We start from the raw sequence: 13,012 nt of genomic DNA on the forward strand, positions 1-13,012 counted from the left end.
TACTGAATGTCCGGCTTCGGCTGGGCATAGGGAACGGTGGTCCACCCGGCCTTTTGATCAGGAGGACCAAGTGGGAACCTAGTCCCCGTCAGGAGCTTCGTGCCCCGGGGGATCAGGGACAGCGGTCCAAGCCCCTTTCGGGGTAGGACACAGCACACCCCTAAGTGCACGTTTTTCGTGTGGTGTTTTGCACTTGCACTTTTTTGCGGACACTTACGGGTTTTTTCGATATAGTTGCACGTTTGCGGACTTAAAAAAAAAAAAAAAAAAAGTTGTCCTGTCCCCTTGGCAGAAAAACACCCCCAAAGCAGAATGTTTCCACCTCCATGTTTCACAGTTGGGATGATGTTCTTGGGATCATAGGCAGCATTCCTCCTCCTCCAAACACGGCGAGTTGATTTGATGCCAAAGAGCTGGATTTTGGTCTCCTCTGACCACAACACTTCCCACCAGTCCTCCTCTGCATCATTCAGATGTTCAGTGGCAGACTTCAGACGGGCCTGGACATGGGCTTTCTTGAGCAGAGGGACCTTGCGGGCACTGCAGGATTTCAGTCCTTGTCGGCGTAGTGTGTTACCAATTGTTTTCTTGGTGACTGTGGTCCCAGCTGCCTGGAGATCATTGACAAGATCCTCACGTGTAGTTCTGGGATGATTCCTCACTGTTCTCATGATTGACACTCCACGAGGTGAGATCTTGCATGGTGCACCAGACCTAGGGAGACTGACACTTGTTTTGTGTTTCTTCCATTTGTGAATGATTGCACCAACTGTTGTCACCTTCTCACCAAGCTGCTTGGCCATAGTTTGGTAGCCCAGTCCAGCCTTGTGTAGGTCTACAATCTTGTCCCTGACATCCTTGGACAGCTCTTTGGTCTTTGCCATGGTGGAGAGTTTGGAATCTGATGGTTTGATTGCTCCTGTGGACAGGTGTCTTTTATACAGGTAACACAATGAGATTAGCAGCACTCCCTTTAAGAGACTGCTTCTAATCTCAGCTTGTTACCTGTATGAGAGACACCTGGGAGCCAGAAATCCTGCTCAATGATAGGGGATCAAATCCTTCTTTCCCTCATGAACATGCAGATCAGTCATCATTTGTTAGACGCATTTCTGCTGAATTTGTTGTATTCTGTCTCTCAGTGTTACAATACTCCAAACATTCGATTTTTAGACCGATCATTTCTTTGTGAGGGGCGAACATTCACCATCAGCCGGGGAGCAAATACACATTTCCTTCTCTCTCTCTCTCTATCTATCTATCATGCCCACTGTGCACAGAACGAATGTACATACAGATTTGCTGGACGAATGGTCACACAAATTGTTATTAAACACACATCTCCTAAGTGTAAAAACAATGCCAAGTCTAATAAATGACTATGAGAGGTGAGCTCCTCGGGGGCGGAGACTTATGTCAACGTCAAAGTGCTTTATAAATACCTGTCATTATACAACAATCCTAAAAGTACATAAATATAAATCATCCTCCAAAGAAAGTCCACAAATCCTGGAAATCCTCTTGTGAAGAAAGATGACCCCGGCCTTCTTCTGAGTGTGCGTCTTCCTACACGTGTGATGTCATCCTGTCACTTTGCTCCGCCCAAATCAGTGTGACATCATCACAGGACGTAAATAAAGCGTTTGTTTTTTTGAGGACCAGCGCTGATTTGATGAGAAGTGAATCATTTTGCACTCAGGAGGAGACGGAAGGCGATTTCTGGACTGGATTCATATCGGAGCGATACATCACAGATGTGATTTATGTACTTTTGGGAATCATTTCCACATTTCAGTTCTTTATTGGACTTTCGTTGTTTTCACACCTGAAAGCACATTACGGTCATGGCTAGTTTTATTGATGGATTTAGTTGTGTTGATATATCTTTTTAATATTTATACTGCTAAAGAGGGGAGGGGGAGTGTTGGGGGGGGGGGGGGGGCAATACTATTTAGAGTGTAGAATAGAACTAGAAAACCTTTGAATATCTGTTTGTCTGTGGAAACGGCGTGGGAATTTGTTTTGTTCAAAGTCAAATGTTCTCAGGCTACATCCTCTGCAGATCGTGTGTGAATGGGGAATATACATTATGGACAATGGATGGAGCAGAGGAGCATACTTATTTCCTATACTTGTCAGCGCCATCTAGTGGTCATAATCCGGTATTTTCCCCATTTAAAAATCCAATCTGCTGAAAAATTAGCTCTAGAACATTCAATCTGTTGCCATTTGCACAGAATTGCTTTACATTCGATATTGGTGGATAAACCATGTTATGACCACTGGATGGAGAGAACACTTATTTCCCATCATAGTCAGCGCCATCTACTGGCCATAATCCAGTATTTTACCCATTCACAAATTCAGTCTGCTGATAAACTAGCTGGAGAACATTCGATCTGTCCCCATTTGCATAGAATTGCTTTACATTCGATATTGGTGAATAAACAATGTTATGGCCACTAGGTGGAGCAGAGGAGCATACTTATTTCCCATCATAGTCAGCACCGTCTAGTGGTCATAACCGGTATTTTCCCCATTCACAAATCCAATCCCCTGATAAATTAGCTCGAGTCTAGACCATTCGATCTGTCCTTATTTGCACAGAATAGCTTTACATTCGTTATTGGTGGATAAACCATTTTATGGCCACTAGGTGGAGGAGAGAAGAATACTTATTTCCTATCATAGTCAGCACCATCTAGTGGCCGTAATCTGGTATTTTCCCCATTCACAAATCCAGTCTGCTGATAAACTTGCTGGAGAACAATCGATCTGTCCCCATTTGTACAGAATTGCTTTACATTCGATATTGGTGGATAAACCATGTTATGACCACCAGGTGGAGCAGAGGAGAATACTTATTTCCCATCATAGTCAGCACCATCTAGTGACCACCATCAGGTATTTTCCCTATTTAAAACCGAACTGCTGAAAAATTAGCTCAAGAACGTTCGATCTGTCCTTATTTGCACAGAATCGCTTTACATTCGATATTGGTGGATAAACCATGTTATGGCCACTAGATGGAGCAGAGGAGCATACCTATTTCCTATACTAGTCAGCGCCATCTACTGGCCATAATCTGGTATTTTACCCATTCACAAATCCAGTCTGCTGATAAACTAGCTGGAGAACATTTGATCTGTCACCATTTGCACAGAATTGCTTTACATTCAATATTGTTGGATAAATCATGTTATGACCACTGGATGGAGGAAAGAAGAATACTTATTTCCCATCATAGTCAGCACCATCTACTGGCCATAATCCGGTATTTTTTCCATTCACAAATCAACTCTTGATAAAATAGCTCAAGAACGTTCGATCTGTCCCCATTTGCACAGAATTGCTTTACATTCGATATTGGTGGATAAACCATGTGATGGCCACTAGATGGAGCTGAGGAGGATACTTATTTCCTATCATAATCAGCACCATCTAGTGGCCATAATCCGGTATTTTCCCTATTTAAAACCGAACTGCTGAAAATTTAGCTCAAGAACATTCGATCTGTCACCATTTGCTCAGAATTGCTTTACATTCAATATTTATTTATTTATTTATTTCAGGTACTTATATAGCACCCTCAATTTTACGCAGTGCTTTACATATATATTGTACATTCACATCAGTCCCCACCCCTGAGGGGTGTACAATCTAAGGTCCCTAACCCTCAAGGGGCGTACAATCTAAGGTCCCTAACCCTCAAGGGGCGTACAATCTAAGGTCCCTAACTCACATTCATACATACACATTCTAGGGCCAATTTAGACAGGAGCCAATTCACACCTACCAGCATGTCTTTGGAGTGTGGGAGGAAACTGGAGTACCCAGAGGAAACCCACACAGGCACAGGGAGAACATGCAAACTCCAGGCAGGTGATGCCATGATTGGAATTCGAACCAACGACGCTAGTACTGCCAGGCGGAAGTGCTAACCACTAAGCCACTGTGCCGCCCATTGGTGGATAAATCATGTTATGACCACTGGATGGAGGAGAGAAGAATACTTATTTCCTATTATAGTCAGCACCATCTACTGGCCATAATCCGGTATTTTTTCCATTCACAAATCGACTCGGCTGATAAACTAGCTCAAGAACATTCGATCTGTCCCCATTTGCACAGAATTAATTTACATTCAATATTGGTGAACAAACTGCTGAGGCGGTGTAATAAAATAAGGATGTAATTATAAACATTTTAATTATAAAAAATATTTAAAAAATTGCATCCATGGAACATAAATCAATTCTGTGCAAATGGGGTAAAATTGAATGTTCTCGGGCTATATTCTCTGCAGACAGTGTGAACGGGGAAATTGCAGCCACTAGATGGCTCTGACTATCACAGGAAATAAGTATCCTCCTCAGCACTATATTGCGGTATATTCCCCTTTGACACCTTCGATCTGCAGAGATGATGGCCTGTGAACATTCGATTTTGCCTTCGATGATTGCCGTATTTTATTATACCACCTCATTTGAATGCAGATGGTGTCTCCGTGTATGAAGGTGTCTGATGCTTGAATAGATCCTATGGGTCATGTAGCTGCCTCGGAATCATTTTTCATTCTGCAAACAAAATTGGCAGGATCTCATTGATTTCTATGGACAGAAACCTTGAATGTATGTCACAAAGAAGACCGCAATGAATATTTAACCACATTCAGCTTCAGGCAGCTAGTCTGTCTCTGAAAACAGAAGCAGTTTGCCCTTGACAGCCATTGCTGGGGTTAATTATTCCATTATAATTTGGTCATTAAAAATACCACACAATGGCCACTAGATGGTGGTGACTACCATAGGAAATAAATATTCTCCTCAGTTCCATCTAGTGGCCATAACACGGTACTATATATTCCCTCTTCACACATTCGATCTGCAAGAGCATTAAGTCTGAGAACATTCGATTTTGCCCCATTTGCGCATAAGGAATTTCCATGCAGTTTAAATGGACTAACAGGGGTGGGCAACTGTGGCCCTCCAGCTGTTGGTGAACTACAAGTTCCATGCCTCTGCCTTTGGGAGTCATGCTTGTAACTGTCAGTTTTGCAATGCCTCATGGGACTTGTAGTTCTACAACAGCTGGAGGGCCACAGTTGCCCACCCCTGGACTAACAGATATGCAAATGCTTTATAGGTATGTTCTTCGCTCGAAGGCTGGCCATACATTATACAATTTTCTTGAGAATTTTGCTTTAGATTTACCAAAACCCATATAATAGGAGGTCCAACCTAAACAACACTTTCAATTGTATCCAATTAGGCCGGCCCTTGTACTACATAGTTCAAGTAAAACTGAAGGAAATTGGGCAGAAATTGGACAGAAAATTGTAGAGTGTATGGCCTTAACCCCTTCCTGTCCGGACACTTCCCCCCCTTCCAGTCCGGACACTTTCACTCCCCTTCCAGTCCGGACACTTTCCCCCCCCTTCCAGTCCGGACACTTTCCCCCCCTTCCAGTCTGGACACTTTCCCCCCCCTTCCAGTCCGGACACTTTCCCCCCCCTTCCAGTCCGGACACTTTCCCCCCCCTTCCAGTCTGGACACTTTCCCCCCCCTTCCAGTCGGGACACTTTCCCCCCCCTTCCAGTCCGGACACTTTCACTCCCCTTCCAGTCCGGACACTTTCCCCCCCTTCCAGTCCGGACACTTTCCCCCCCCTTCCAGTCCGGACACTTTCCGCCCCTTCCAGTCCGGACACTTTCACCCCCTTCCAGTCCGGACACTTTCCCCCCCTTCCTGTCCAGGAAATTTTTCAGCTTTCAACGCTGTCACACTTTGAATGACAATTGCGCGGTTATGCAATACTGGACCCATATAAATTTTTTAGCTTTTTTTGAGAGAGATAAAACTTTATTTTGGTGGTATTTATTCACCGTTGGGATTTTTTTTTTTGCTATATAAATGAAAAAGTCCAAAATTTTGAAAAAAAGTGTTTTTCTTATAAAATTCTGCAAATAATCTTTCTTCATAAATCTTGACCAAAATGTATTCATCTATCTTTTTAGTAAAAAAAAAATAACCCAAATTAGTTTATAACCAAAAATTATAATTTTTCAAACTATTTTTTACATTATTATTTATGTTTTTATTTAACACACTATCACCCTAGCACAGGGGTAGGCAACCTGTGGCTCTCTCTAGCTGTTGTGGAACTACATTTCCCATGAGGCATTGCAAAGATTACAAAACTGACAGTTACAGCTATGACTTGCAGAGGCATGATGGAACTTGTAGTCCTGCGGCTGTCAGGTTGCCTACCCCTGCCCTAGCAGTACAGTGTCACCATAGTGACACTGTACTACTTGTGGGGGGTAAAGATTTTTTTTTTTTTATTACACTGATTGCTTTTACACCCATAAAAGCTGTAGAGGCAATCATTTCTCCTTCTCTCTGGCTGCATTCTTGCAGCCATTGAGAAATACTGTGTGAGCTGTGATTGGTCACAGCTTGTCACATGGTACAAGGCTGTTGTGAATAGCCCTGTACCATGTGACCTCGGTGATCATTCACAGATTTCACACGTAGTAAGCAATGATGTCAGGAAGTGACTTCTTGCTTACTACTATTCACATGATTGGGACCTCGCACAGAGGTCCCGTACAACGATCGGTGTTCTGCTGTGTTTGGAGGAAACAGCGGGCACCAGAGCGCGGTGCTGCGCACTCCCAGGGAGCGCACACAGGCTAAAAAGGCGGGCGCCGTTTATGAACGGCAACCCGCCCCTGCACTGCCACCGTCCACCCGTTTATATACATGGACCGGACGGGAAGTGGTTAATAATGCTTTTCTTCCTAGGGACTCAAAGCACTTTATCTGCTGTTGGGACAGACATGTTGAGTGTGCTTGGTAGAATGGTATGCTAGGTCCAAGTTAGACAGGAGCCAATGAATCTACCTGCATGTCTCTGGAGGGTGGGAGGAAACTGGCATACCCAGAGGAAACCCGCACAAGCATGGGGAGAACATGAAAGTTCCATATAGATGGTGTCCTGGTTGGAATTTGAACCGGGAGTACTGAGCGACTGTGTGGCTTTCCAAACCCCTCCACCCAAAATGCAACAAATTTCACCATTTGCTCAGCAAGCACACAATCTTTTATGAAAATGGATCTCAGGACGATCCTCCAGAGTCTTGGTACCTTTACAAGCCGAGTCAGCCATGGCTGTCTCCCACGTTCCCATCACCGCCCCTCTAATTGGAAGAGGAAGTATGAAGGACACTTTGGGGACATTCCGGTGCCGATGGAACAGAAGACACGACAGGTTCTCTTTTTCAGGATTATTTTATAAAAACTGTAAAGGCAATAATTACAATGTTTTCCCTTCAAACCCCCGATCACGCAATTATAGAAAAACAATTATAATAAGCATCCAAAGTATAGAGACCCTCCACCCGCTCCCTCATCCCGCCAGTCACGGAGCAGCCGCCGCTCGCCACTTCTACCGGCGGGGGGCGCTGCTCGCTACTAACCTGCCCAGACTCACGGCGGCAACTCTAGGGCGGCATTTATAGCAAGGGGTGTTATGTGGGGAATATTCGGCTCTTCCTCCAAAGTGCACCTCCCTAACAATTAGATATCCCAGTGATCAACCTGCATCGACCCCGCCTGATTCCTGGGCCCTCGGGGGACGGGTGACAGCAGAGAAATGTGAAATGCGTCAGCCAGTCAAAAAACGGTCCTACGGCGCGATGGGTCCGCTCTGCGTTCAGCCTAAAGCTCTGGGGGGGGGGGGGGGGGGGATATTCTATACACTGACGAAGGAAAATATGGGGATAGGCAGATTGATCGAAGAACTTATGAATGGGTTTAGTTACACCCATGTCCAAATTCGATACATTGCCACGTATTCATTGGTTCCTTTCACATTTTCATACCCGACTTGCCAACCGGCTGCGATATTACCATGTGACTTCAAGCTGCCAATAGGAAGCCTTCTGACAAATTTATTTAACGGACGCATTTCTCACCGCTGCGTTTAGGCAAAAAAATGTGCTTGGGGCTTATCAGCGCCTTCCATAGGGCTGAATGATGCTGCAAGTAGAACGCTGAGGTGTGAACGAGCCGCGATGGAGGGCGCCAACAGGAATCGGGCGGTTACTTTTCTACATTTTTAACTTTATATAACTGGCCCCAGAATTGCCGCGTTGAATCTTCAGGTGCAAGAAAAGTCATTCACCCAACCAAAACAACCCCCCAAATAGCATTGCACAGCAACACTTTACATCCTCGTGTACAGAGCAAGTAGTCTCCATCCCACCGCTGCAAAGGAAGTGCCTTCTGTGCCTGCCGTACAGTGTACGATTTCCATTGCGCACTCCACTACTGCAGCCTATGGTGCCCTACACCCGCCATCTTCCCAGGCCTCAGCTCTTCACCCACTATCTTCGCAGGCTTCAGTCGTTCACCCACCGACTTCCCAGGCCTCTGCCCTTCATCTTTCCAGTCCTCGGCCTTTCTCCCGCCATCTTCCCAAGCCTCAGTGCTTTGCTTGCCATCCTCCCAAGCCTCAGTCCTACAGCCGCCATGTTTCTAGGCCTCAACCCTCTGTCCTTCTTCACAGGCTTTAGCCCCTCGCTAACCATCTTCCCAGGCCTCAGCCCACCAGATGCCATCTTCTCAGGCCTCAGTCCCTCACCCACCATCTTCTCAGGCCTCAGTCCCTCACCCACTATCTTCTCAGGCCTCAGTTCTCCATCCATCATCTTCCCAGACCTCAGACCTTCTCTAACCATCTTTCCAGGCATCAGACCTCCACCCTCCATCTTCTCAGGCCTCAGCCCTTCATCTTCCCAGGCCTCAGCCTTTCTCCAACCATCTTCCCAAGCCTCGTCCCTTTGCTTGCCATCCTCCCAAGCCTCTGTCTTCCAGCCACCATGTTCCTAGGCTTCAACCCTTCTCTAACCATCTTCACAGGTTTCAGCCCTTCATCTTCCCAGGCCTTGGCCTTTCTCCAACCATCTTCCCAAGCCTCATCCCTTTGCTTGCCATCCTCCCAAGCCTCAGTCCTCCAGCCACCATGTTCCTAGGCCTCAACCCTCTGTCCATCTTCACAGGCTTCAGCCCTTCTCTAGCCATCTTCCCAGGCCTCAGCCCTCCACCTGCCATATTTTCAGGTCTCAGGCCTCAGTCCCTCACCCACCATCTTCCCAGGCCTCAGCTCTTCTCTAACCATCTTCCCTGGCATCAGACCTTCACCTACCATCTTCACAGGCTTCAGCCCTTCATCTTCCCAGGCCTCAGCCTTTATCCAACCATCTTCCCAAGCCTCGTCCCTTTGCTTGCCATCCTCCCAAGCCTCAGTCTTCCAGCCACCATGTTCCTAGGCTTCAACCCTTCTCTAACCATCTTCACAGGCTTCAGCCCTTCATCTTCCCAGGCCTTGGCCTTTCTCCAACCATCTTCCCAAGCCTCATCCCTTTGCTTGCCATCCTCCCAAGCCTCAGTCCTCCAGCCACCATGTTCCTAGGCCTCAACCCTCTGTCCATCTTCACAGGCTTCAGCCCTTCTCTAGCCATCTTCCCAGGCCTCAGCCCTCCACCTGCCATATTTTCAGGTCTCAGGCCTCAGTCCCTCACCCACCATCTTCCCAGGCCTCAGCCCTTCTCTAACCATCTTCCCAGGCATCAGACCTTCACCTACCATCTTCTCAGGCCTCAGCCCTTTATCTTCCCAGGCCTCGGCCTTTCTCCCACCATCTTCCCAAGCCTAAGTTCTTTTCTTGCCATCCTCCAAAGCCTCAGTCCTCCAGCCGCCATGTTCCTAGGCCTCAACCTTCTGCCCATCTTTACAGTCCTCAGCCCTCTACCCACCATCTTCCCAGGCCTTAGCCCTCCACCTGCCATCTTCCTAGACCTCATCCCTCATCTTGCCCTCTTCCCTTGAACTCACATCTTCTCCGGCCTCAGGACTTCACCTGCCATCTTCTCAGGCCTCAGCCCTTCACCTGCCATCTTCTCAGGCCTCAACTCTCCACTCAGCATTTTTGGCACCAAATCTGGCAGCACCTGACACAAAGTTCCCATACAGCTCCAACTCTCCTTCCCCAGGGAGATAAGGCAGCGAGTTCTCATATGTTGGATCCTTGTATCTCTCGCTCAAACACTGTCCACATGCTGATATTCTGAAATAAGGCCCATTTCACACCTGCCCAATATATGTGTATAAACTACATGCATGGCCTGTGTATATCTGTAAGGGGTTCTCATGCATGTCCTGGTTAAGGTTCATTTATAGAAAACCATCTCCACCAGCTGAAACACGTGAAACCGATAAGACCGGGACAGAACGTAAAGACCGCAAACCTCCGCCCTGACCGCGAAGGGGTGCCATGACATAATTTGGAGGTATGGGAGGGGAATGTCATGTGCTTTTAAATCATTAAATGAGTAATAATACAATACCTATCAATAGTTAATACTCAAGAAAAAAAATGCATGTGGGGGGAGGGGAAAAGCGAAATCACCTGCAGATTGTGTAGCAGGACTTGGACATGATGGCTTTGTGCATAAATTACAGAAATGGGTGAAGCCACATACAGGCAGAGACAGTGCTATGAGCATTCAGACTCCATAGGAAACCCCAATTGACCACCTCCTCCACCATAAATGGTGCGATTAGAAGCTTTGGACACAGCAGTGTGTGGTTCCCCCTGGACTGTGGGACAATAATCGGGAAATCTGGGACTCCAAATTGTAAATCTGCAACAGAACGGGCACTAAACTCATCGCCGTCCATTCAAAGTAACTTTTTCAAAGTTGGGGAGCGGTATTTCTAGGGGTCGGCTCCGGAGGGCGGAGGATGGGTGCGATTTCTGCGTTTTCTGCTCCAGTTCAATGCTCCCTTACAGAAAGACTGGTGGGAAGCTGACTAAACATTCCACAACATACATTACATCATCGGTGACATCATCAGCGACAGCACGCTCGTCCCCCCCCCCATAGCTGCCCTGAAGTTTCCCGGTGAAACCTTCACCCAACAACGCGTCCAAAGATGAAAACAACACAAAAAGAAGAAGACTCAGCTTATAAAAAGACAATTATACATTGTGAGAAACGAGAAAGTGACAAAATGCTTCCAGCATATTGTCTGCGCACGGCGAGCGTTCGGGGCAGATCACAGTAGATCAGCTTTTGTGGTGCACCTCCCAACCATCTTCTGAGGAACCACCTAAATGCACCACAGGAATAGCAGATCATGGGTTGGTGAGAGTAACCAGACGGAGCTCCGCTGTCCAGCCGGAAGATCCCAGAGCGAGGGCCCCGCTGGGGGGGGGTCAGAGTCCGCGTCAGTTCATCTGCTCAGAAGACCCCCCAGTGGGCCTCCGAGGAGGTTGAGAAGACAGAGTGCCGTGGAGCGGCCATTGAAGTCCATCACCCCCGAGCCGGTCGCGGAGGCGGTTTACCAATATCCACTGTGATGTTCGTGTACATGGCGTATTTGGCGAAGTGGACGACACGGTAGTGCAAGGAGTTGATGCCGTCCTTTTTCATGGTCACTTTTGTGTTCTGGATCTTCGTGAACCTGGAAAAAAAAAAGGTGGTGTCAAGGATCCGTTAACGATCACCCTGTCACGTGTCCACCACACGCCACGCCCGCAGCGACTAGCTAACCGTGACGCACGCGTGCGGGTGGTAAATAGGGGATAATAAAGGGATTTACACTTAAATATCTCAAACCGTATATAAGATCAGCCGTGATACCTTTTCACAGCCCGCACTACCTCTGGCCACCACCAGATGGAGACTCCACTCCAATCCAGCTGGTCGACCACACACTGGCAGATATGATCTTACATACAACCTGGTGCCCTGATTAGAGTTGAGGACCAGCTTAGTAATCACACACCCTTCTAAAGGTCCCTTCAGCTATCCTAGCTTGAACCCCGGTGTTGATAACCCTTCCACTGTCCACACACCCCCACACCAGATGCACCACAAAGGTAGCCTGCCACCATCCAACAGTTTATCCGCAGAACGGTCTGTTGAGACACCCCACACACACAGATCTCCGTCTGGCAGATCTGTTAGCTTTGCAATCTGCGTGCAATCTGCCCACTCACAGTGCAGTTGCATACAGATTGGCAATGAGCTTAACCGAGCGTTTTAAAGGCACTAAAATACAATACAATATACCCCAATCTAATCTCTCCGATCTAGTCTCTCCGAAGATATGAGCACGTGCTTAAATACACAGAAGTTCACTAATTAATTTTAAGATTTAATTTCCCAAAGTGGGCAGTGCATAAAATATGTACAAATATAAAAAGTTACAGAAATGCAAAAGATATAAGAAGACACACAAAAGACTAATTACTATAAAATAAAACGGGAATAAAAAGACAGAATAACACTTTACCCTGCAGCTGGAGCAAGCCAGAAACTTAGCAATCCATTGGTCGATCGAGCCAGCTCCGTACGGATCACCCTGTCCAAATGTCCGTGCGTTCAATTTATGGCGATTTGGACATGAGCGGGACATTAGTCTTCGGCCAATTGACTCTGGGGGAGGTGGTCCTGACCTGCCCACAAGAGGTACTGTGTATGGACCTGCCCAAGTTCAATTGGGCCGAGACTGGCCTGAACACCAAGTCGGGGATTGGATTTCTGACACCAGCGCGTCAGCCCGATCACAACAGTACCAAACACCATCCGACTGTCGCACCCCCGCGTCATCTAATCATTCCATGCATTTTCCTGGCTTTCTCCCCAAGCCACAAATATGATTTTCATATGCAAATGCAGCGTACAGAATGGCCTACAAGAAGGAAGCATGTTCATATCTCTGCAACTAATATTTTGGCTTTTATAAGAGATTAAACATCCTCCTTTTATGTGAATATTACCTATAGAGCTTTCCACGTAAGGCAGACAGTCTGTCTGCTGTCACTGGTTTTCCCAGAAGGTGATAACCTGATTGACACACAAAAGGTGTCACCTCCAGGAGGACTAATTAATGCTAAATGATGATTGGGTCTGTAAGGCCTATGGAGTAATTGTGTATAC

At 46.8% G+C, this 13,012-nt stretch overlaps 1 protein-coding gene across 1 annotated transcript in view; it reads right to left on the reverse strand.

Annotated features, from left to right (window-relative positions):
• Window positions 1-7,273: 7,273 nt before the first annotated feature.
• The window catches only part of LOC149434843 (beta-1,4-galactosyltransferase 2-like), a 73,091-nt gene continuing 67,352 nt past the window's right edge, over window positions 7,274-13,012 (reverse strand). Inside the window, exon 5 of the mRNA XM_089663315.1 lies at window positions 7,274-11,531. Coding sequence (XP_089519441.1) covers window positions 11,381-11,531 — 151 coding nt within the window. The 3' untranslated portion in view covers window positions 7,274-11,380. The remainder of the gene's footprint in view (window positions 11,532-13,012) is intronic.

This window comes from Staurois parvus, unplaced genomic scaffold (genome assembly GCF_062004578.1).
Source record: "Staurois parvus isolate SC_StPar_1 unplaced genomic scaffold, SC_StPar_1.0 ptg001658l, whole genome shotgun sequence".
Taxonomy (NCBI): Eukaryota; Metazoa; Chordata; class Amphibia; order Anura; family Ranidae; genus Staurois; species Staurois parvus.